The sequence below is a fragment of the Nicotiana attenuata genome, unplaced genomic scaffold, assembly GCF_001879085.1.
Source record: "Nicotiana attenuata strain UT unplaced genomic scaffold, NIATTr2, whole genome shotgun sequence".
NCBI lineage: Eukaryota > Viridiplantae > Streptophyta > Magnoliopsida > Solanales > Solanaceae > Nicotiana > Nicotiana attenuata.
Window position 1 is genome coordinate 57935 of NW_017672679.1, and position 25793 is coordinate 83727.

A 25793-nucleotide genomic window follows, 5' to 3' on the forward strand; every position below is an offset into this window, starting at 1 on the left:
GCACTTTCTGTTTGTGAAGATGCCATCAATAGATACTGTGCATGATTTCTTTGTTTATCTTCAATTGCACGTTTGTACTTGGCATTTTTAAAGTTTGGTATGACGAAGGCATTTTATTCTGCTACCCCAAACACTTTTATCTTTTGCTACCCCTTTTGAGCCTTAATTTGCTTTGTTCCATACCCCTCTTTTGGAATCAAAAGTAGAGTTGGGAACTAGAAAAGAACAAAGAAAAGAGAAAAAGAAGAAAAATAAAAAAAAAAGAGAAAAAGAAAGAAAAGGAAAAGAAAAAAAAGAAGAAAAAAACCAACTTTGTGTTTGAACTACGTTCGATCTGATTCTTGTCACCTCAAGATACGTAGGCAACCTTACGGTTCGGTCGCACAAAAAAAATATTCCATAATCCCCCGAAGTCAAGAGTGGGGCAGATTCTCTTAGAAATCTCATAAAAAACAAAGAAAAACAAAAAAAAAAGGCAAAAATCAAAAAAAAAATTATAAAAAAAAACCCCAAACTCCAAGAAACTGGGGCAGAGGTTTTAATTTTGCCAAAAGACCTGATTCCAAAAGTTGTAATTTTGAACCCTTTCATCTTAAATTATTTTGAGCCTTCATGCCGCCCTTTCTTTCCAACCCTGTCCAAAAGTCCAAAGAAAGACCTTCCGACCAATCTTTGAGGATGTCAAGTCAAGTGCGTGGCGAAAGTATGATCTTCCTGTATCATGGGTAATACCTTTGTTCTCAGCACAAAGAGAGAAAATGATAAAATGAGAGAGTCTTACCGGTGAAAACCCTCATGGGCACCGTAAGGCGACAATGAGTTGAGAAAAGAGCAAAATGAGAGAGGCTTGATGGTAAAAATCCTTCAGGGCACTACAAGTCGACTGAGGATTGTGGATCAGATAGGACAATTGAAACGCTGAAACCCAGTTTCACAGCAAAGAGGCACAACAAGAGTTGAATATTAGACTTGCTTGAGAGATTAGGCCACTTAATCCAAAGGTGCATGTCATGGTCATTAGAGTTGGTATCCACATCTGATAAGTTTATACTTTGTAACTTTCTTGTTAGGTATCGTCTCTTTCCCTCGTCCCTTATTTTGTTCCTCTTGTTTTGTTTGAGTCCCTTCTTGAGTCTGTTTGGTCAGAACAAGTGAGAAATGACTTCAAAATTTGCTACCAGCTTTCCAATCACAAAGCCGAGTCTGGCAAGCACGTCAAAATGGCATAAGTCAGGGAAAAGTAGTATGCGCACTGAGTTGATAACAATTAACATGATTTGGGATTCATATGCAATGCAAAGGTTTGGTAAATATCAATTCATGAGCAAAATGCAACAGATAGAGGATATTGGGATGGAATGGAGCAGAGGTGTTTTCTGTGAAAGGGTTGAGAGAAAATGGGTAGTCGATAACAGGCAAGGTCTTCCAAGTTGAAATCAAAGTTATCTTGGCAAGTGCAGAAGCAGCCGCCTTCAAGGTCAAGGCCACAAACTAACCACCACAATTAAACTCACAAGTTTTCTTTGTTTGAAACAGGAACAAAGCAGTGCAAGCAAGTGGGTTCAAAAACAAGAAAAGAAAAGAAAAGAAAAAGAAAAAAAAAGAGAAGAATCGACAAAGGGAAGTTTCTCAAATCTTTTCCCTTACCTGTCTTGCTAGTGTGCATAAATGTTGCTATTGCTCTTCACATTTTTCCTCCTAGGATAAAAAGTCCTAGTCTGACGGATTTTCCTCCCAATCAAATCTTAGTCTGATGATTTTTTCTCATAAGATAGAAGACCTAGTCTGATGAATTTTCTCCTAGGATCAAAATCTTAGTCTGATGAATCTTTCTCCTAAGATAACAAAAATACCTAGTCTGATAAACTTTCTCCTAGGATCAAAATCTTAGTCTGATGAATCTTTCCCCTAAGATAGAAGACCTAGTCTGATGATTTTCTCCTAGGATCAAATCTTAGTCTGATGAATCTTTCTCCTAAGATAATAAAAAGACCTAGTCTGATGAATTTCTCCTAGGATCAAAATCTTAGTCTGATGAATCTTTCTCTTAAGATAAGAAACCTAGACCTAGTCTGATGAATTTATCCTAGGATCAAAATCTTAGTCTGATGAATCTCTCCTAAGATAGAAGACCTAGTCTGATGAATTTTCTCCTAGAATCAAAATCTTAGTCTGATGAATCTTTCTCCTAAGATAAGAAACCTAGTCTGATGAATTTTCTCCTAGGATCAAATCTTAGTCTGATGAATCTTTCTCCTAAGATAACAAAAAAAAAAGAAGCGACCTAGTCTGATGAATTTTCTCCTAGGATCGACGTCTTAGTCTGATGAATCTTTCCTTTAAGATATAAAACCTAGTCAAATGAATTTTCTCTAGGATCAAAATCTTAGTCTGATGAATCTTTCTCCTAAGATTAAAACCTAGTCTGATGAATTTTCTCCTAGGATAATATTTTTTAAAAAAGAAAAGAAAAGAAGGAGGAAGTCTGGATTTGAAAAAAAAAAGGGTCAATTTTTAGTTTTTTTCAGGTTTTATTCTTAGCAGATGCACTTGCTAGTAAAATATTCTTGGTTTTATTCACAGGAGACACACATCCCAGTCAAGTCTGTAGTTTTACTCTCATCATTGCATCAATAGCATAGGTGATTCACAGTTTTGCTAACAACTCACAAATCTTCCTAGTGCAAACTGGGGCAGAAAATTTTGTTTGTTTTATTGTTTTGATTGCAGGCACCCACCTGGAGAATGAGGGAATTCGCTTCGGAATTATTTCAATTTTCAAGTCAGTAGCATGCGCCCACCTGGAGAACAAGGGAATACAGTTCAAGTTTTGGCAATCAGGCGCCCACATGGAGAACAAGGGAATACAGTTCAAGTTTTGGCAATCCGAACCCGGGCCGGGCCTCTATTTTTTGGACCCGTACAGGCTATGGTCCGGGCCGGTTCCGGGTTGGTTCTTAACGGGTTCGGGTTCATCCGGGTAAAAATTGAACCGTAAGGGTTACGGGTTGAGGGGGTTGGGCCGGGTTTAGTGTATTTTTAATTTTTTTTGGAATTTTTTATAAATATTGTAAGTTATATTAATACAAAGTACTAACATAAAGAATACAAGGAAGGTGGGAAAAAATTGCACTTATTGCAATTCGCAAGTGCTACTTTTATTTCATAATTCAAATTTACAAATTGAAAGGTTTACATTTTTAACAACAAGTAAATTCACCAAGGGTTTTAAATATATACCTCTAAAATGCAATATTTTACCTATATACATAGTGTAACTTTCGACGAACCACCCTCAGGACTGTATAGCTTCGCCCATGCCCTTGTTTACATAGTTGACTGATCACATAATTGAATTGACAATATGAATAGATAAACAAAACACATAATACAAATAGGTAAAAAAAATACCTTGGAAATCAACCAGGCTTTTTCCATGCGTTCAACAAAGTTAGATGAACTATCAACTGCTGATGCTCTTACCACAAAAATTCTGGGTATTTGCTTTAATCTAGGGTTTCCAGGGAAAATCAATTGTAATCCTCTTGGTGTTGCAAATCGATTAATAACATTTGATTTTGCAGTAATTATGGATCTAAAGAACATGTACAAATACTGCTACTTGCCATTTTTTCCCTTCTTTTTTTCCTGTTCAATTTCTTGCCCACAGAATTCGAAAATTAAAAAAAAACAAAAAAAAAGTAGCCGTTTAAACCGGGCCGGTCCGGGCCGGTTAACCCGGTAAGAGTTACTGTTCACTCTTCCGGTTCAACCGGGCCGGTTACCCGTTTCAAAGAACTAAACCGGACCAACCCCCCTAACCCCCTACCCAGCCCAGCCCAGCCCCCTCTTACCGGTTCGGGCCGGTTCCGGGTTCTATCGGTCTGGGCCGGTCCGAAACCGGGTCAACCCGGTCCGTTTAACACCCTTACACACAATTGTCTCAAGAAGGAAGTCTACAGTTCTATTCAGGTTCGTATCAAGGAAAACAGGTAACTTCTACCCTAAACATGCTACACAGAATTCAAGTAAGCAGTTAAAGCAGATGAGACAGTTAAGTCACGTAAGCATGCTTTCCTAAGCTAAACAGGAGGCTTCATATACTAGCATTTGCTCAATTAAAAGAAAAACATAGTTATTTACTTAATGAAAATGGGGTTTTTCAACAATTAGCACATGTAGGCACTCGTCACCTCACGTACACGGCATTCATATAACAATAGTACCAAAATCCTAAGGAGAGTTCCCCCGCACAAGGTTAGGCAAGCCACTTACCTCGAACCAGCTCAAAATCAATCCGATCACACGCTCTTGCCACGAGTATCCAACTCCGAGTGGCCCAAATCTAATCAAATCAATTACATAACGTAAATAAAACTACAAGAAACTAATTTAACTCACGAGGTCACTCGTCCAAAAATTTAGAACACCCATTCACTCACGAGGTCACTCGTCCAAAAATTACTCAATTCCAACAACTAAAACCCGATCAAAACCCAAAAATTCGGTTGGGGAACTTTCCCCTCAATTCCCCATTCTTCCACTCAAATTCTTTGATTAGATGTGTAAAACAATAATAGATTAATGAAATATAAATGAAATAGGGTTAGGAATCGTTACCCATTGATTTCCTCCTCAAAAACCTCACAAAATCGTCTTCTCCCGAGCTCAAAATCGAATTTGATATTATGAACTTCAAACCCTCAAAATTTCATATTTCTGCCCAGCGATTACCGCATCTGCGGTCAAGGGGCCGCATCTGTGGTCCCGCACCTGTGGGAAAAGCATCGTAGGTGCGAAATCCACTTATCCGGGCTGGGGCCGCATCTGCGGTTCCGCATGGTTTCCCAGCCGCATCCGCGGTCCCTGGAGCACTAGGCCAAAATTCGCTTCTGCGGCGCCGCACCTGCGGTCCCACATACGCCGGTGCGATTATAGTAGGTTCAGCAATATCAGAAAATGCCTAAGTCCAAATTCCAATCCGTTAAGTATCTGAAACTCACCCGAGGCCCCCGGGACCTCAACCAAACACACCAACCAGTCCTAAAACATCATATGAGCTCCGTCGAACCCTGAAATCACATAAAACAACGCTAAAACCACGAATCACCCTCCAATCCAAACCTAACGAACTTGAATTTCCGAAATTCTACAACCGATGTCGAAATCAACCAAACCATGTCCGATTGACCCCAAATTTTGCACACAAGTCATATTCAACACTACGGACCTATTCCAACTTCTGAAATCAGATTCCGACCTCGATATTAAAATTTCACTATCGGCCCGAAAACTCCAAAAATTCAACTTTCGGCATTTCAAGCCTAATTAAACTACGAACCTCCAAAACACAATCCAGACACGCCCCAAAGCCGAAATCATCCAACGGAGCTAACGGAATCGACGGAATTCCGTTTCGGAGCCGTCTTCACACTGTTTCGACTACGATCCAAATTCTAAGGCTTGGACTCTCATTTGGGGACTAAGTGTCCCAAAACACTCTGAAACTCAAGATGAACCATCCCGGCAAGTCACAATAGCAGAAATAGACACGGGGAAAGCAGTTAATAGGGGATCGGGGCGTAAATTCTCAAAATGACTGGTCGGATCGTTACACATTAGCGGATCCATCATATTAACAACATATCCCACCATTTATGATTATATTCTTCTTGCATAACCACAATCTAAACAATAATTTTTGATTTGATAAATAAAAAAGAAAAAGGACATAAAAAAGAAAATTTGAAAAGAATTTTGTGAGATGGGGGTGGTCACGTTTTGGGAAGAAGGTACGTAATTGGAAGAAGATAAGGGAAAGAAAAAGAAAGAAAAAAAAGAATAGAATAATAAAATAAAAATAAGGGAAAGAATAAGAAAAGATAAAAAAAATTCTAATGAAATGTACGTGGCGCGTGGTTTCAACGATCAACATATGATGTGGTTGTGGCCTTTCAAGGGTGCAACAATTCTGTTTTAAAATAGTTTGGGGGGGGGGGAGGGGGTAGGGCGGGTAATAGAACCCCGATAAGGAAAGTGTGTAGTGAGATTTGAGTCATAGGTTTGGGGGGAGGGGTATACTTATGCATTTTCCCATTTTTCACCTTCTTCTTAATTATTTTTACCTTTTTTCTTTTGTTCTGTATATGGGTTCCCTCTGAAAAAAAAATTTTCTCTCTTTTTTCCTCGAAAATAATTTATTCTCTTTCTTGTTTTAGTCTTCTTTCATATTAAATACATATTGTTGAAAGAACATGCTTCTAAAAATTCTTATTAAATCCAACACTTTATAGATGATAAAATGGAATCTCTTGAACTTTGTTTGTATAATCTAGAATTAGAGAGTGTAGTTGATGGCCGACTGGTTTTTATGTACGAAATTTTATTTTGTGTAATCTTGCTTATGTAGTATAAGATATTTTTTAATAAATGTAACACTATATGCCTTCATTTATTTTTTTTACTATGCCGCAAAGTGAATATAAATAAGGAATTATTCAACTGGAGTCTAGCATAAAGCACAAGCACAAATAAAACTAAAATTAACACATTATATTAAATACTATTTTAGCTAAAACTCCTAGAATTAATCAGCCATCTGAGAGTAATACACCATGAATAAATTACATTTTTCTTAGTACAAATCACAAGTTAATATAGTTAGACGCAACTCTAAGAATACAATATGGAGTTTTAATATATAGGTCAATATAGTTCAGGGGATTTTGGAGATATCAGATAGTTTAAGTAAGTAAGTGACAAAAAAATTATAGTTTGGGGGGGGGGGAGGGGGGTTAGACTAAGTTAAATAGCCACGTGTAGTGCCACATGACACATTTTTTTAGATGATTAGGAGCGTGTATTAAACGTATCTCAAAGAATGCAACGAAAGGATTTTATTACGAAGGCAATATAGTTCATGGGGGATTTTGGGGACATCGAATAATTTAAGTAGTAAACTGACAAAAATATATTTAGGACCCGTTTGGCCATAGATTTTGCCAAGATATATTTGAGTTTTTTTTTTGGCAAATACATGTTTGGCCATAGATTTTATTTACATTTTGAAAAATTCCCAAAACCCAAAACCCAAATCCCAAAACCAGCTCAAGAGTTGGTTTTGGCCCAAAATATCACTATTACATTTTTAAAAAATTGCCACAAACTTTTGTATTTTATATAAGAGCCCACCATTTATTATGTTGTAACAATACTATTTTGTTTTCTTGGTCATCTGATAGTGTATTATGTAGTTCATTATAAAAATAATAATTTTGTATCAAATTTATTTATGTTCAGGACTATGGTTTGCGATAATATAATGAATGTTATTGATAAAGATATTGTTGGGTATTTGTGATAGTTTTTAGAACTTGTGGGTATAAGTCATGTTTCATGTTTTAAAAAAAAAGTGAAATATGTTTTGAAAATTTATGTCCAAACACATTTTTCATCTTCAAAAGATTTTTCAAAACAAATTTGGAAATATATAGCCAAACGCTAACTTAGGGTCTGTTTGGAAAGCCACAAGGTAATTGAAATTGGTGTAATTACTAAGGTGATAATTACACAGCCTAGTAATTACACAATTATGTAATTACGACGACCTGTTTGTTTGTCATAGTCTAATTATAGTGTAACTGCAAGTTTGTTAATAACTCATTATTTCTAATATTAGGAGGTGTAATTTCAAAAAATAGAATAATAAAATAAATAAAATATAAAATATGAGCAATTACATGAAATGAGACTAAGTAAAGGTAAAGAAATAAAAGATAACTAATGTACAAAGAAAAATATGTTTTAAAATTTTTAAAAAATAAAAAGTAAAAATAAAATTACAAAATAAAAAATAGAAATAAAAGTTATACAGAAAATAAATTAAAATAAAAACAAAAAGTAAAGAAATTAAAAAGTAACCTTTTAATTACACGGTATAATTATCACCAATTCTCATTCCTTTAGAATTGAAAATCTAATTAAAGTTCTCCAATTACACCCAATTACATAAAAAAAAAAGTAATTATTTGGCCAAACAAACGTATTAAAAGTAGGTAGGGGTACTTTATGGTATTAACTCCGCAGCCAAAAGGAAACCCTATCCATCTTCTCGTTTCTACCACAAATCGTCGCCCTCTCCTCATCCACTCCCCCACCCCCCCAACCCCCCTTCTTTACTCCTTCACCGGCCCGTCTTTCTCTCCGAATTCTTCATGTTGTTTGTTTCTATCTCGTTTTAGTGTTTGACTGGAGATCAAATTTCAGCTTTGTGAGATTTGTTGCAACTTTCTATACGTTGACCGTTTGGATTGTCATCGAATTTGAAGATCCGGCTATCAGGTGTGTTTATGCAATAATTGTTGGTTGATTGATGGCTATAATAGCAATAATTTGGTTTTATATTCTGAAGCTATAACAGTTATTTTTCGGATCTACGGCTGTTTCCCTAAGCTGAAAACCTCTTTAATTTTTTTAATATTGGTTTGCGTACACCCCACCCTTCCCTGACACCCACTTGTGTGATCACACTAGGTATGTTGTTGTTGTTGTTACTAGCTCTGCGCTTATATGTGGAGAACTTGAGGAGTAGACGTGTACAGATGAATTCATTGCCGTTGGAAGCAAACTATATTGACTGAAATTTCAGGTTCTCTTTAGTTAGTAATTAGCTGGAGCTCAGTTAATTGGAAAATATCTGAGGGTCTTAAGTGTTAATGGGGAGAGTATTTGTTGTGATGTAGATCGTCTGAGCTAAACTCTTGGAACATGGTTTGATTTTAGGTTAGTGGGTGCACAATTGCACCCACTTTTCGGAATATGACAAAGCATAAAGATATATTATTAAAAATACTCCAGTTCTATTAGAAGTTTTCTTAATTCTTGTTAGAGACCTGTATGTTTTATTTTGCTTATTAGCAACAGAAAAAAGAAGAGAGAAGAGATTTGTATGTTCGTGTAGAAATAAATGTGTGATCTAGAGTTCATCTAGTTTTAGAGGACATCTAAGTACTTAAAAGATAAACTATTTTGTATTGGGATGATACAGGCCTAAATAGAGTGGTGGGATAACAAAGGAGTCATATACCCCTTACTCACTCGGGGTAGGGGTAAGGTCTGCGTATACACTACCCTCCCCGGACCCGCTAGTAGGATTTTACTGGGCCGTTGTTGTTGTTGTTGGTAACCGTTGGCCACGACCAATCCAGTGGCCAGTGGGTGCATATATATCCCACCTAAGTATGAGGTAATTCTGTCCACGAAAGTTTTTACTTGATCTACTTGTGGACATGCTTTTCTTGAATTCCGCCTTCAAAACGTTAAAGATTTTTTTTTTATGTATTTCAAGTTAGAAATGTTAGGTACCGAAGCAATAAGCGTAGATTTTCCCATCTCATTGAAATATGGATCCTTAATTTTCCTCCCATGAATGGCTTATGAGCAAGTCATTAAGAAAAATATATTTACTTAGAAGGATAATTTCTCAATCTTGAGATTGCCGCATTTAGATTTTAGATGAATCTGGTCTAAATACAGCATTTGGGCCTGTCTTGCGATGTAACTTTCATCTGTTTTACCATTTTGTGCACTTGCAAGTTAGTTGACCAGGCTGAGTTGTTACTCATCTTGTATTTTTAATAATGATTGCTGAATTCTTTGAACAATTGGTAAAAGTGGATGTATGATCTGTTTCGGTTATAAAACTAAGTTCGTGTTTCTTTTTTCCTTTCTTCTGCTCAAAATTATAATGCAAATTTATAATTTTGTTTTATTACCTTAGTTCGTGTTTTTTTTGTTTTATTACCTGATAAATGATAAATGCACAATTATGCTTGAGCTAGGGATATTAATTCCACTTAACCTCTAAACAGCCATGAATGAACTGTATGTGTACATATTTCTTTCTCTCAAAAGTACCACATAAGTGCCTGGGGGCTACATTGCAGCTCTACATCGTCTTCTTCTCTCCTGAATACTCAACTATGCATTACATACTTCATTATTTCCGACATTGCCTATTCTTAGATGATGCAAATGTACAGTAGGCTGATGGAATAATGGCTGATTTGGTAAAAACTTTAAGGTAAAGTCAATTCCAAGCGTTTAGGGCAGCCTTATCATAAGAGAACTTTGCGTGATGTTGTGCACCCACTTGGAGGGCAACTTTCTTATTCTTAAGGTTCTGTTTTACAAGCAATAAGGATATTGTTGACTTGATCGAGTATAAGTTTCTTGGTTGTGGGGAAGGGTTTCAGAGGACATTGGTTAGTGAAAGTACTATATATTACTATATTGGTGGAGACTCGAGTGTAGCTTATAATGGCAGGTCGGATGTGGAGATGCGACACTATAATCTGGACCAGTCCTTTGTGGTGGTAGATGAAATTGCTCAGCCACTGACATCTATGCGATATCTGTTATATGCAATAGTTTCAAAGGGCTTTGCTTATGATAGTTATAAGTCCGCAGGAAAAATAGATTAAGCAGAATTTGAAGAGGAAGAGCTCCTAACTAAAAGTCTAAAAGAACATGAGTACCAATTTCAATCATCCTTTATGTTTGGGCCATCTCGTTGGACCTTTCTTTTTAAAATTTTCAATATTTCGTGCTATAAGCCCATCTAAACCTCTTTCCACATGACCAGTTCAAATTATTGGTTTCTTTAACTTTTTACTGGGCATTGTTCGTGGCTTATGTTTGCCACTGAGCATAATGTCAGGACATGATTCAAAATGCACAGTCCACTCTAAACACCCTTTTAATTCTTGTTCCCTATCATTCACACATAGAAGTAATACGCCAAGCACTTTCATTTCAGTTACCTAGCTTGCCATTTTAGCTGTTATGATTTAGGACAGGTGGTATGACGCAGTAAAACTCAAAGCTCTATCAAATTAATCATTGGCCCTTCTAGATTAGAGAAGTGGGAAATCGACTCTGTGCCCCTATTTCGCAGATCCTTTCTATTTAAGGATGTCCCAAAATGTTTGTAAATAAGACCTTCTGCAAATAATGATATTCTTTGTTAAAGTAAAAAGAAGCTTCTCCTTGACTTAATTAACTATGTACAGGAGGTGTCCTTACATAGGATTAGGCACCCAGAATGGTGGCTAATCAATCTCTATGCTAAAAGGTAAGTAAATTTTCTATAATTTCTTATACAACATATCCTAAGGTATCCTATATGACATTTCTATTAGAGTTTTCTTGTCCAGATACAATAATCTAGACATGTATGAATATTTGAATAGGCCCCATTAAAATCAAAAGTGGGGAAATCATCTTGAATTTGCTTATTTTGAGAACATGGAGAGTTGATATAGCAATCTCGCTGGATAGTGCAAAATCACCAAATAGAAAAGCAGTGCTGGATTTTCTTTTCTCCAGAAAGTTGCTGGTAATGGCAATCGAAAGAAATTTTTCTTGCACCGTACGAGGAGAAGTATCTATTCTAATCACTGCAAAGAAATATAGTGTTGCAAATCGTCAGGAGGTTATTTTGAATTGGTAGAACGATGATAGTAAATTCAAAGTTTAGAGTATGATCCTGACTGTGTATAAAGTCGCACGCCGGTAGCAAGATAGATAGTGGCACTAGAACCTTCACCGGAAAGATGAATGGTGCTTCAAAGATCCCAGAGAGTAGTGGCGTGGAAACGGTTGTAGGAAAGAAGCAATGCATGAATGGTCGTTATAGAGAAGAGTGATGCCAGAATCATCGTCTTCAGAGCAGTAGTATCGGTTTTCGGAGATATGACCGACATCGCCATCGAAAGGAAGAAGAAAAACATAAATATTGGCTAGGGCGGCCTCACATGTTGGCCTGCACTGCCCATTGGTAGCGGAAGCTATTTGAATTTCTACCAAGATCATAGAGGCTCCAATACCATGTGAATAGAGAAAACTTATCACTTGATTGAAAAAATGTGCAAGAGGTGCCCAAATATATTAATATGGTAGGTAAATATATTCTATAGTTAAAAACAGAATATCCGATGGTATCTTAGAGGAATGTTCTATAAGATTTTTCTTATCCAAGTTCCTTCGGGGATATCTGATAAAACTAAAACGATATAGAAATGATTAGCATAGCCCTTGCGCAGGATGACACGCACAATTGAGAAATTGTCCAAATTTTTACTTGGACAAAAAAGATTTTTCTTATTCAAGTACAATGAATCTAGACATGTATAATACACACTGATGTGCTTGATATTTCAACATTACAGCAGGCTGTTGTTTCCTTGTATTGTCTATGCTTTAGATGTCTAGGCATGAGCGTGCGGGGCGTGTAGGAGTCCCAGATTAGTGGAGAGAATGGGTTGTTTCCTTGTAAGGGGTTGGCCATCCTCATCTCATGCACTAGCTTTTAAGGTCGAGTAAGGCCCTCAGTCCACTTAACATTCTACATATTTTTTCTCAGGATTCAAATTTTACAACTTCAATATGGTGTTTTTCTTTATTAAATACAACTTCAAGCATGAACTCCAGCAACTCTTTTAATTTTTTCGTAAGCATTTTATATATAAGTCAAAGCAGCTACTTAATTTTTTGTATTTGTCACTTAAAATTGGATGGAGAAAAGGATATAATTGATTATGAAGTACTGAAGCATTGATGCAAGGTAGATGTTATGTGGGAAAATAATGCATGTTTGCTCAACCTTGCGAAACAAACTAGCAGCAGGTAAAGGTATAAAATGAAGCAATCAAAATATTCCTTGTCTTATTAGTTAACTTTTAATGATCCTGTCTCCTTTCAGGTTCTTTAAGGATCATAAACTTTCTTTCAGCTGTAGCTAATTAGGAACTTGTGTTTCATTATGAGTTGAAGTTAGGTAGTTCCGAGGAGTAAACATATTTTATTTGCGGGCAGAACCATACACTGCCATGTTTGGTTGTTAGGCACTGATGGATTCCCCCCCCTCTTTTTATTATCTCCTAATATTTGTGCCCATATGTGTGCAATGCATACTAACGTTGCATTCTTTTCATCTAGATTTTACAGCAAGAAAGTTCTAGCAGGAATTTGAGAAAGTAGGAAATGGAGCTGAATACCATTAAAGATGCTTTTGATCGTGTTACAAAGAAGCAGAAGGTTGCATCATCAAAATCTCAAGAAGTGATGGAGCAGATCGGTCATGAAATAGAACAAGCACTGTTGAGAATACAATCAACAAATGATGCTGCATCTTTGAGCGAGTACAAAATGATTCTTAGTGAACTAAAAGCTAAGTTGAAAGAAGTTGCTCCACTCAGTCAGTTGGAAGGAACACAAAAAGAGCTAAATGTTGCACTAAGCAAGTACCCTAAGCTCCTTGAGAAGTCTTTCAACCCTGACATATCAAAGGCCTACAGGAATGTTGGTTCTGATATCCATACTGTTAACCAGATAATTGCCAGCCATTTCTACCGGGAAGGCCACTTTGATCTTGGTGATTGTTTCATAACTGAGGCCAGAGAACCTGAAGCTGCAGGCCAAAAATCTCCTTTTCTGGAAATGTATCAAATACTTGAAGCCATGAGGTCTAGAAACCTGCAGCCAGCTCTGGGTTGGGCCACCACCAACAGTGAGAAACTTAAGCAAAGTGGGTCTGATATTGAAATGAAGCTACATAGGCAGCAGTTTGTGGAAATTCTGCAGAAAAGAGGTAGAGACGGAGCTTTAAATTATGCGAGAACTTTCTTCCCACCTTTTGCCACCAAATATATGGCAGAGATCCAGAGACTCATGGCCTGTCTATTATGGGCTGGAAAACTAGATTCGTCACCTTACGCAGATTTGCTATCGCCTTTCCACTGGGATAAATTGGCTGAAGAGCTTGCTCGGCAGTTCTGCAATCTCATGGGTCAATCCTATGACAGTCCATTGAGTGTGACCATTGCAGCTGGTGTCCAGGGGTTGCCAACCCTTCTGAAACTAATGAATGTGATGACTGGGAAAAAGCAGGAATGGCAGTCCATGAAACAGTTGCCTGTGCCTGTAGACTTGGACAGAGAGTTTCAGTTCCACTCCATCTTTGTCTGTCCGGTGAGTCGGGACCAGGCAACTGAGGAGAATCCGCCTATGCTGCTTTCTTGCGGGCATGTGCTATGCAAGCAATCTATTACAAAACTGTCGAAGAACAACAACACGCGGCCTTTCAAGTGTCCTTACTGCCCCACGGAGGTTGAGGTCGGTCAGTGTAGACAATTGTACTTCTAATATGAATTGTTCTCAGTGTTTGTATCTAAATCTTTTTGCTACCGTGCTTTATCCCTATGCTCTGTGAACTCAATTCATTTTCGTTCATGCCATGGTTGATGGTACCTCTAACTATAAGTGTTAATGGTGCTTAAAGCTGTTCTTTTCTATGCACTCTGATAAATTGATGTAAATAGGACTTCTTTACCATTTCATGCAAATTACTTGAAATGCTTGTACAATCAGATGTTGGCCTTTTAAGTCTCTCCCTTCATATACCGTCGGGTGCAAAGGGTTTTTGGAGGAAATAAGGTATATTCATCCGAGAAGAGATGAATTCTGTTTCCTTTGTTGGGTGTGGGTGGGTGGGGGTAGGAGGATGAATTCTATCTCTACTTCGGCACTTAGTTCTGTTATCGTAGGCAAGTTTACATGGTGGAAAGCAAATGCGATATTGACTTTGAAGGAATGCCTATGAAATGGGTCCAAACATAGTTGAATAGAACAAAGTTGATCGATTAAGTGACTGTATTGTAAGATAATGGTTTTTTCAATAAACTTTCTATGTGAACACATGACTATTCATGGACGTGTTTTAATTGGGATATCTTTTTGATGATGTCTATTTCTAGGTTATAATATGCATAGTAAAACCCAATAGTCGAATAACCCCACTTATCTGTGTTTTCTATAAGGAGATGATTCACGAATAATCAAGCACTTGTGAAGACATGATCTTTCACAGTCACAAGTATATGGAATTTTTATCGGGGCACGTCTAGTTAATGGTATCTATTTGGTGATCTATGACTTGCGAGATAAATTGCCAAAAGTTTTAGATTTTGAAAAATTAGAGTTAAGGAACCCTAAGATATTTGTTAATCGATCTCCTTATATTTTATTAGCTGAGAGTAATTTACAGGCCTATGCGACAAAATGCAAAGAAACTTATTCCGAGCCATTTAAAAGAAATTCAATTGGTCATGCCTGAAGTTTAAATGGTAGAATATTACAGCTCTCTGATCTATTCCCCATCTTAAATTAAATTAAATTGCGCCATATCGTCTTCGTGTTGGTGCTTTTATTTTGGGAAGCAGAAAGGAAGTAATCTTTGGATTCCAGATACAGTGTTAAATTGGCAAAAACGTGACAGCCCCACAAATAGAGAACAAGATACGAGTATGAAGACATAAAGTAGAGCATCAATGAAGCATAGTTTATTTTAGGTATAGCCCTATCCCGTTGGCTACTTTATCGTATTTTGTTATGGCATACAAAGAAGTAAAGTACCTAAGGTGTCTTTTTTGATTCCAGTGGAATTGTTTGGTAAGAAATTGCCTTAAAGGGAGCAGATAAAATGTACCAACTCCTACAACCCCTTTTGATATTATTTATAGTACTACTTACCTCTCAAAAAGCTCTAACAAAGGTACGCAATTTCAGGAGAAGAGCACCAAAAAAGTGAAAAGAATACTATACTAAGCTTAGTTCCTTTTATCCACTTTATAATAATTTTACATTCTTCTCAAACCTTTTCTCATTTCTTCCTTCCATTTGCAAAAAGTTTTCACTCTTTTTTCCTTAGTTTTCACAAACGTATAGCTAAAGTCACGCTAACGTGTTAAAGTACATAATAGACCACTTTTTCTTTCTAATTTTCTTGGGATTTTCAAAGAAAGAAGATTTGACTATCTGGAAACTAAATGGAGCTGATGATTATGTGTGGTCCACGACTCTAAGCATGTGATTAAGCCTCCCCACAATTAGCCTTTTACTATTGGGATTAGAGAGTGGATATTAAAATAATTCTCCCTTTTGTTGTGTCATTTTCTTTCAATTGATAATGACTCTAAAATAGTGATGTCTATCATGTCCTGTGTTTTCACATTTATCAGCAGTGCTGAGTAGCTTTGTCTCGTTACATATCTTGACTAATAAAATTCGGCAATGGCCATTAGTTATGCCATTTATATAGTAATAAAGATGTGAAAATAATTTGCCCTTGGTATTATTCTCTAGGAGGAAATATATTTATTTGCCCATTAAATTAGCCAGCTGGAGTTTTGTGCAAGGAAGTGACCCCATGATCAGTAGAGAATCGTTCTGATTTAGGTATTCTCTGGAGTTATGTGATGAGCAATCAGGCTCTATACAGTGCGCTCAATCAATATATATTGTCCTTGATCAAACTAAAGTACAACACCACTTGTTTGCTTTGATCATTTCAGATACTACAAATTAAATGAACCTCATGCCAATATATATAACACCCACCTCTCTAGTCTAGTCTCTATTCTTGACCAATACATCATTTATTTTGTTTGATTCAAACCAAAAAAAAAAAAGATTCCTTACATTAAGGACCCGTTTGTCCATAAAAAATTTTTCTTTTTTTTTTTGTTTTTAATATATATATCCATGAATTTTTTTTTTCTTCATTCATAAAATTGTAATATTTTTTCAAGTGATATGCATGTTCAAATATAATTTTAAGCTTTAAATACTATTTCAACTTAACTCTAAATTTTTCTGTCCAAATGCCTACTAAATCATTTCAAGAATTATTGAAACCGCTGCCTTTAGCAAATTAAATCATTTCATGCAAAATAGAATTGTACAAAGAGATCTCTTCACTTTGAAGTAGCGGTCTCGGACTAAGAATGAAAAAATTCTATTTTCCTTTTTATGGGGTCTATGTAGTGCGAATATCGACAATTGGACCAATTAATTCTAGATATGAAATGGGTATAAAAAAAAGTGTATAAAGACTGGGCTTTTCAGTTATTTAATGTCATAAACGATAAACAAACATATCCCGCTATTCTGCAATTGCTATTCCTTTGCATTTCCAAAACCAATAAACTTTAAGAGAAGAAAACAAAAATATAAAGGGACAATCACTGACACCAAATTGAAGAAAGATTATTCTGTTCATCTCCATTTAAACGTAACATAATTAAAATCTCTACATAAGAAAAGTTAAAAGAAAGGATTATAAAATTTTTGGGAGATAATAAAAGACAAAAGCACATAGCTCCTCTAACCCCACCCCCTCTTAACACCGCCTTAATCAATCAATCACCCAATGGTGGGGTACCCACTTACTCTTTCACTATCTGTTGTTTTCCTCTGCAGAAAGCGCCGAGCCGTCGGGTACCCTTTGTCGTTTTTTTAGTTTTATTTTTTTCTTCATATGGATAGGCCCTATACTTTTAACCTATTTCTATAATTTTAATTTAAATAAAAAAAACTAAAATCTTGCATCTTCGAAGCCGTGTAAATCACTCACTCTATTCAACGATTTTCTCATGATAGCCACTTTAGCTAGCCTTTCAGCTGCTCTCCAAGCCGATGTTGGTGTAAGCGGCTCGGCTTTGTCATCCTCCCTTTGTTGTACGTTTATTCTTCGCCGATGCTGAGATTGACTCTGAGTTTGAGACTGATTTTGCCTTTTGTAATAAAGCTCAGATAGCTCGGCTTCTAAACCACGTATAAACTCACTAGCTGAGCTAGAATGCGACTGAACCAGCAAAGCTCGAGCGGAGGACAACATGTGGTGCGCCCCGGTCAAGTCATTTCGCTCAACCATTCGCCTTGACTCAGCCATGGCTCGAGTAGAAACGAAAAGATCTCTCAGCCGTTGGATATTAGGTGTTGATGATCGAACGGCGTGTGGACGCGGGACCAAAAGAGCTTGCTCTTTGCAATAGATGAGCTCTTTAGTTGACGGGTCTTTGTAAGAGCATCGAACGGACAATACATGGTGGGTCCCAATTGCTGACGTGGGAACTTTTAGTTCCACCAGCAATTCTCTTTCTTCCTCCGCGTAGAAATCGCCGAGTCGAAGTGAACCGGAACCTAGAGCAGCGGGCCGGTTTGTGTACGAGTAAACTGCCGCTACTTCAGCCGGCGCTGAACCGGACACGAACCCTAGCTGAACTCGGAGATCCTGAACGACGACGTTTAATAAGCCTCCGATGAATTTCGTGAAAATGTCGTCGTTGGATTGGTTCAGTCCGATGGAATGTACCGGAATCTCCAAGTTGTTAAAGCGCGTGCAGGTGGATACGACGGAAGATTGACACCGTTGATTGGTGGAGATGGTGGTGGTGGTGGAGCGTTCATTTGGAGTGTCTGATAAGAGCATGATGCTTGCAACGGCGTTTCGCTCTCTGCGATCTTCTAGAACTTTCGCAGCCTTCTTGAGCGCGTCACTTGCACTGGTTCCGGTTCCGTCTAACGAAACAATGGCGTCCACTATACGACGCGCCGATCGTTTGCCATTAGCTGTCATTCTCCGTAACGGTAACAGCCGTTTGGAAGTTGTGGAGAAGGCCACAATGGAAAGCCGATCGGAAGAGGATAGCGATGATACTACTAACCTCATGGCACGTTTCATCATTTGGATATTCTGAGGTTTCATTTTTCCGCTAACATCAAGCACCATAACAAGATCAATAGGTGCTCTTCGAGCTGCCCTTGCCAACACCGGTGGTGCTTTAAGTTTCAATATTATCACATACGTTTCGTAACTCCGGCCAACCGATACAACGGCTGCTTCAGGCAATAATCTTGCCTCGAAGTTAGTGAAATTTACAGTCCTCTCCTTCGCCAGCTTCACATTTGCATCGACGAAAAATCCTTGAAATTCTTCCACTACATTATCATTCTCTTCATCAGATTCCGGTATGGGATTGAACCGAGCACCAGAAGTAGGAGACATCAGTGGCTCATCATCATTGTACACCTTCAAAATCGGCCTTCCCAGCTGAAAGTTGTTTTCGTTTGTGAATTTGACATCTATTTTTGCTGCTTTGGGAGATGGAGATACTTCTCTAATGGTCTTCTCTTCAACTTTGACTGGCTTTTGAGTATCGTGTATTGATAATAGAGGCAGCTCCTTCCATTCACTGCTGCAAACAGGACACACCAGGGCGGTTTGTTTCCTTAACAGAGCTGCGATACATGGGAAGTGAAAACTGTGAGAGCACTCAGCCGTGAAAATGGCAGTGCCTTGCCCAGTCTTCACCGTCTGTATACATATGCCGCACTTTGTCTGCTATACAGGAAAAAGAGAAAGTTAGGAAAACGAACTTATTGCACACATAATTGGATTCTACTGTACAGAAATGTGTATGATATAATAGAACATAAATGAACAGAATAGTGAACAGTATTATACAGTTATTGATACCTTAGGAAAGCGTAAGCTGGATTTGAGAAAAGAAAAAGTGGATGGCGAACGAGGGGAAGATGGTGTAGAACGACTGAAAAACCGGGGGCTGTTTTTGGTTTTGCATTGAAGTTTTGGACTTCCTGGCACTGAAGCTGTCGCCACCGGAAGAGTTGCAGTAGGTGGCGGAGTTGTAGTGGTCGTCCGGCAACGGAGTAATGAACTGGAAACTGGCGGAGACTGTAAGCGCGGCGTTGAAGGGTTCGAGAAAAACCCAAATTTGGAACTGAGCCTGGGACTAGGAGTTGGGTTTGTGTTGTCTTGCTTCTCTTTGAACAAAGTACTATCTCGATCTCTGGGGATCGATGTACAAAAAGCTCTTCGCCATCCCAAAACCATTGTGAGTACTCTGATTCTTGTCTTCTTTTTTTTTGCTGCTTTTTGTTGTAGTGATGATGATGGGTAATGGAGAAAAAAGAGGGTTCTATAGAATGGGATTTAGTATGGACTAATCAAACGGAGGAAAAAACATAGTAAAGGAAGAAGATAAAGAAGAAGACAAAAACAAACAAACTTATGTTTCCTCTCTTTCTTTCTTTCAATATCAATATAAATCCTTTCTCCTTCCTTTTTTCCTCTGGCTGCGATGTTGCTTTCTCTTTCCTTTTCTCAATCAGTAGGCACAAAAAGATCACTGCAAAGTGCAAATACTCCAAAAAATACTTTAATGTAAAAACTGAAATCCCAGTGAGTCTCTTTTATTGGATTGCAGTGGCTTTTTCCGAGGTGGGAAAAATCTTAAAATATTGGGGGGACCAAGTTTTCAACTTTTTAACCGAGTGGGATTAGGGGATTACCGGCAAATGGAGGTTTTGCCTGAATTGGGATTTTGGAAGGTCAACGGAATGGCTTTTACACTTATCTGCACTCTATTTCTATTTTCACGATTAAATAGGAACCATCTCTGCCATGAAATTACTCAACTTACCTCTTTTTAATTTCATTCCACTGTTAGCTTTCTTTTTTCTACCTTTTTCCCTACCAAGTTTTCACCTTTACATCTTTTTTACTCTTACCCACGTGACTCCCTTGAGTACTCTTACAACTTCTTTTTTAATCTTAGATAGTGGTAATTATGATTTGCGGCCTCGGCCTCCTATCTTTTTCTTGTATAATTCTTAGTAAAACTAGCATACTCTCATAGATTAGTGCTTCCTCCGGTCCAGAATAAGTGATTAATTTGCTTTGGGGTACCCATTAAAAAAATACTAAATTCTAGACGAGTGTGACTAAACTACTCTTTATTAAGTATTGCACCATAGTTATAGTAGTACTTACTTCTCTTCTCAAATGTGAGGAGTAAATGACTTTTTAGGGATATATACATAAAAGTGATTTCGGAAAATAAATTAATTTTTTTCTTGATTAAATAATTGAACACTTATTTTGAATTAAAAAAATAATAAATTAATCACTTATTGTGTACTGAAGAGAGTACAATTCTTAGGTTAGTAAGCTATTGAATATTAAATACTCCATTCGTCTTAAAGAATGATAATTGGATGTGATGGTCAAAATATTTGTATTTTTAAATCATAAAAAGTAATACTAGTATATATAAGAATTTTCATAGTAAAGCAAAAATATTTCAAACCATAATCAAATAATAAAATAAGTGACTTCTTTTAATAGGAGTAATGATATTCTTGTCGAGTTGAAATGAATAACAACTTGGATGGAGTGATTATATATACTCTCTTTTATCAAATTTGTGTAGAGGAATCGATTTAGCTCCCGTTTGGTCATAAAATGTAGAATTTTTTTTCTAATTTTCTTTTTAAATATTTGTTTGTTTATAAACTTGAACCATTTTCTGAAAGATTTTAAAAATAAAATGTTCAAATTCCAAAAACAATTCTAGAGTAATTTTTCAAATTTTTAAAGTTTTCTACTCATAATACTTTAAATTTTTTATTTTCAAAAACTATTTTTCATTTACAACAACAACAAAAAATCCAGTGAAATCCCATAAGTGGAGTCTAGGTGCAGCAACTCGAATTCAAGGATCAGAAAGAGAGAAATTTAGAGAGAGAATTTTGAGAAGAAAAGCAACTCTGTTCTTCGATACAACACAGAGAAGAAGAAGACTCAACAGTGAAAAGGGAAATCACTGTTTTATAACTCCTCTAACTAACTAGTGGTCCCTAGCTATACAACAAATTACAACTAACCATAGTCATTAATTTAACTAACTAATGGTTACCTACTAACTACACCTATATCCTTTACACCCCTCCTCAAGCTAGGACTGGGATAATTGTTCAAAAGTCCTAGCTTGGACATCAAATATGTATGTTGTGGTCGACTAAGGCCTTTGGTGAGGAGATCAACTGCTTGTTCTTGTGTAGCACAATAGTGAGTAGAGATGAGGCCTTGTTGAATCTTTTCACGGATGAAGTGGCAATCAATATCGATATGCTTCGTACGCTCATGGAAAACTGGATTGGCAGCAATTGCAAGAGCTGATTTACTATCATAATAAACTGGTACAAGAGACTGGTGCTCGACTCCCAGTTCTTTGAATAAGCCAAGTACCCATACAATTTCAGCAACAGTAGAAACAAGGCTGCTATATTCAGCCTCAGCTGAACTCCTAGATATGGCAGTCTGTTTCTTTGACTTCCAAGAAATAAGGGAATTACTCAGTTTGACAAAATAGCCAGTAACTGATTTGCGTGTATTGGGGCATGCAGCCCAATCAGCATCATAGTATGCTGATAATGACTCTGAACAATTGGCACCCAGAAAAACTCCCAGTCCTGGACTGGTTTTAATGTACCTTACCACTTTAAGTGTTGCTTCCATATGGGATGCTTTAGGACTGTGCATGAATTGACTGAGACTTTGGACAGCAAAGGAAATGTCAGGCCTCGTGTGGTCAAATAAAGCAGCTTACCTAACAACCTTTGATAAGGTCCAGGATCAGTTAATAGTACATCATCAGATGATCCTATATGGTTGTCAAATTCGGAAGTGGTAAGTTTCAGATTAGGTTCAGTAGGGCATCCCACAGGTTTTGCACCTGAGAGTCCTAACTCAGAAATAAGCTCCAGTGCATATTTACGTTGATGCATCAATATTCCATCACCATTTCTGGCAAATTCTAGGCCTAGGAAATATTTAAGCTCTCCTAGGTCCTTGATCTTGAATGAAGATTGTAGTTCATCCTTAGTTTGTTGAAGCAATGCAGGATCATCCCCAGTAATAAGTAGGTCATCAACATAGACCAAAACAATAACTATGTGAGTTGTTGTCTTTCTGATGAAAATAGAGTAATCCAGGTGACTTTGTTAATAACGAGCATCCCTTAGGGCTGAAGTTAACTTGATATTTCATTGCCTAGATGCTTGCTTGAGTCCATAGAGGGACTTAGTCAATTTACAAACTGTAGATTTGTCAGTTGAACCATGGAAACCTTGAGGAATAGTCATATATACTTCTTCAGTAAGATCTCCTTGCAAGAAGGCATTATAGACATCCATTTGATGGATGAACTAGTGCCTTGATGCTGCAAGAGCCAACAGACTCCTAACGGTGACCATTTTCACTACAAGTGAAAATGTTTCTTGATAATCCAGTCCTTCATAGTTGCTTTTCTTCTCAAAATTCTCTCTCTAAATTTCTCTCTTTTTGATCCTTGAATTCAAGTTGCATGCCATTGATAAATTTATCATGGTATCAGAGTAGTATGAACGAGTGTCTAGGGAATTTTTCGAGCAATTGAAGAGAAATTCGAGAGGATCTGCTCAAATTCAGAAGCTTTAAACCCTAATTTTACATATTTCAATGGAAATTCCTGAAGATTCAACGATTAATGCGAATACTGGAGCTCAATCTGGAACTGGAGTGGTCGGAAGCTCAATTATACTAGATCATAATCATCCTCTCTATCTACATACTTCAGACGGTCCTGGACCCATGTCGGTGGGATTAATTTTGATAGGGATGGAAAATTATTCTCTTTGGAGTCGTGTGATGAAAGTCGCGTTGCTAGGAAGAACAAATTGTGCCTAGTTGACGGATCGACATCGAAGGAAGATTTTGGTGCAGAATTGGGAAGTCAGTGGAATCGATGCAACGCCATCATCACCTCATGGCTTATGAGCAATGTAAGTAAAGAACTAGTCACAGGAGTGTTGTTTTCTTCTAATGCACAGAGGATATGGGCAGCCTTCAAGGAGAGATTTGACAAAGTGAATGGATCGAGATTGTACTACTTGCACAAGGAGATATTCACTCTAACACGGGGAATTTTATCTGTTTTGACACATTTTACTAAATTGAAAGACCTTTGGGCAGAATATGATTCAATACTGCCGCCTCCTTTATCTGCTACTGAATACATTGAGCAATTGGAATTCCAGCGTCTGCTGCAATTTTTAATGGGATTAAATGATGGATTTAGAGCAAGCAAGGAGCCAAATCTTACTGATGCCAACACTGTCGTCTATAGACAAAACCTATGCTATGGTAGTACATGATGAAAGCAGGAAGATGATTGCTGGTAATGTCTATGGACAAGCAGGGCACACTGATCCTACAACTCTTTTCACTGCTCGACCAAGAAGAAATTACAACTTAGAATGTGAATTTTGTCATTTGAAAGGTCATACTAAGATTGAATGTTATAAGCTAATGAAGTGTGAGTTTTGTAATAAGACAGGACATCACAAGGAGAATGTTTACAAAATTGTTGGATATTCAACTGATAGCAGAAGAAGAAAGCCAATGCAGTGATGGTTGACACAACTGGACAACAGGACTTGAGAAGTCCACAAGCTACTATCAACCAGGGAGCAGTGTTGAGACTGGTCAATTTTTCACCAAGGAGCAATACAATCAACTGTTACAATTGCTGAAAAAGAATTCCATTGGAGAAGCGAGTGCCAACATGGCAGGTAAATGTTTCTGTGGTAATATAACACTCTGTGAAAACTTAGAGCTTTGCAAATGGATAGTTGATACTGGTGCTACTAATTACATGACTGGTAATAAAAGTTTGCTAAAAAATGAAACTTCAGTAGGGTACTCAGGGCAAGTTCAACTACTTACAGGAGATTCAGCCACTATTTCTCATATGGGAGAGTGTCAACTCACAGGAGGTGATGTATTGAAGGATGTGTTATGTGTACCATCTTTCAAATTCAATCTTATGTCAGTCTCGAAAGTAACAGAAGATCTGAAGTGTAGTGTTACCTTTTTTCCTCAATGTTGTGTGTTTCAGGACCTCTTGTCTAGGAGGGTGAATGAGATTGGTAAAAGAGAGGAAGATCTATACATTCTGTTAGCTGTACTAGGGAAGAAAGTGAATAAAGCTTTTGCGGTAACTAATAAGGGAAGCATGGATATATGGCACAAAAGAACAGGACATGTACCAGTTCAAGTTCTCAGAAGAATTCCCAGTCTACAAGAGTATAGTAGTAACATACACAGTAGTACATTGTCTAAATGTGAGATTTGTCCCTTAGCTAGACAAACTAGAGTGCCATTTCCAACCAATACTAGCAGAAGTATATGCAGTTTTGATTTGATTCATATGGATGTATGGGGACCTTATAAAGTTACTACTCATAATGGAACGAGATACTTTCTTACGTTAGTTGATGACTATACTAGGTGGACTTGGGTGTTTCTCATGAGGCTTAAATCTGATGTTATTTTTTTGCTCAAGAATTTAATTGCTATGATTAAGACACAGTTTGGCAAGCAGATCAAAGTTTTTAGGTCAGACAATGGTGGTGAATTCTTCAATAGTGCTTGTAAAGATTTGTTGTTTCAGTCACATGGAGTTATTCATCAAAGTTCTTGTCCATATACTCCTCAGCAGAATGGAGTTGTGGAAAGGAGACATAGGCACATACTTGAAACTGCTCGAGCAATTATATTTCAAGGACATTTACCTGTTAGATATTGGGGACACTGTATTGACTTTGCTGTCTATATTATCAACAGAATTCCTTCATCTATTCTGGGATATAAATCACCCTATGAACTGCTTTTTTGTAAGCCACCTTTACTAACACATCTGAAAGTTATTGTTTGCCTGTGCTTTGCTACTAACCTAATAAACAGTTTCAAGTTTGCACCTAGAGCTGTGAGGTCAGTTTTATTGGGCTATGCTGCACATCAAAAGGGGTACAAATTGCTGGATTTGGAGAATAGAGTATTTTTTATCAGTCGAGATGTGGTATTCTATGAAGATATGTTCCCTTTTCATGCAGCTGAAAGCACATCAAATTCATTCTTTTTAAATATGTGTCCAGTGCCTAGGCAGGATTTCAGTGAAGAACCAATGGCTGTGGTCAGTTCTGCTACTAATGGTTCTCATACTAGTGTTCCATGCTCATCAACCACGATTCCTGTTCCTTTAACTGAACAT

General features: G+C 37.3%; 3 protein-coding genes across 6 annotated transcripts; 2 read left to right on the plus strand and 1 right to left on the minus strand.

Moving 5' to 3' along the window:
* Nucleotides 1-8087: 8087 nt before the first annotated feature.
* On the plus strand, nt 8088-14420 carry LOC109214088 (protein RMD5 homolog A). Of its 3 annotated transcripts, none has more exons than XM_019377974.1 (3): nt 8088-8340; nt 8533-8647; nt 12997-14420. In XM_019377974.1, exon 3 carries the CDS (start codon nt 13042-13044, stop codon nt 14200-14202), a length of 1161 nt encoding a protein of 386 aa, XP_019233519.1. In that variant the 5' UTR covers nt 8088-8340; nt 8533-8647; nt 12997-13041; the 3' UTR covers nt 14203-14420. The 3 variants fall into 3 exon arrangements, with proteins under 3 accessions (XP_019233519.1, XP_019233520.1, XP_019233518.1); XM_019377975.1 differs by lacking the exon at nt 8533-8647 and adding an exon at nt 11070-11131; XM_019377973.1 differs by lacking the exon at nt 8533-8647.
* A 2672-nt stretch (nt 14421-17092) lies between these two features.
* LOC109214089 lies at nt 17093-20254 on the minus strand. 2 transcript variants are annotated; one of them, XM_019377976.1, is made up of 2 exons: nt 19376-20254; nt 17093-19240 (listed from the first exon to the last, which is right to left on the minus strand). In XM_019377976.1, exons 1-2 carry the CDS (start codon nt 19751-19753, stop codon nt 17432-17434), a joined length of 2187 nt encoding a protein of 728 aa, XP_019233521.1. In that variant the 5' UTR covers nt 19754-20254; the 3' UTR covers nt 17093-17431. The 2 variants fall into 2 exon arrangements, with proteins under 2 accessions (XP_019233521.1, XP_019233522.1); XM_019377977.1 differs by having other exon boundaries at nt 17093-19237; nt 19376-20253.
* Nucleotides 20255-23200: 2946 nt separating this feature from the next.
* On the plus strand, nt 23201-23895 carry LOC109214086. The gene is made up of 2 exons (XM_019377968.1): nt 23201-23263; nt 23383-23895. Exons 1-2 carry the CDS (start codon nt 23201-23203, stop codon nt 23893-23895), a joined length of 576 nt encoding a protein of 191 aa, XP_019233513.1.
* Nucleotides 23896-25793: the final 1898 nt, after the last annotated feature.

What these genes read in the sequence shown, in the direction of transcription:
- LOC109214089 (XM_019377976.1), bottom strand. Translation starts at nt 19,753, where the DNA reads ATGGTTTTGGGATGGCGAAGAGCTTTTTGTACATCGATCCCCAGAGAT. An exon ending in CCAGCTTACGCTTTCCTAAG is followed by an intron (nt 19,241 to 19,375) that starts GTATCAATAACT and finishes TTTCCTGTATAG; the next exon opens with CAGACAAAGTGCGGCATATG.
- LOC109214086 (XM_019377968.1), top strand. Translation starts at nt 23,201, where the DNA reads ATGGAAATTCCTGAAGATTCAACGATTAATGCGAATACTGGAGCTCAA. An exon ending in CTCAATCTGGAACTGGAGTG is followed by an intron (nt 23,264 to 23,382) that starts GTCGGAAGCTCA and finishes TTCTCTTTGGAG; the next exon opens with TCGTGTGATGAAAGTCGCGT.
- LOC109214088 (XM_019377974.1), top strand. Translation starts at nt 13,042, where the DNA reads ATGGAGCTGAATACCATTAAAGATGCTTTTGATCGTGTTACAAAGAAG.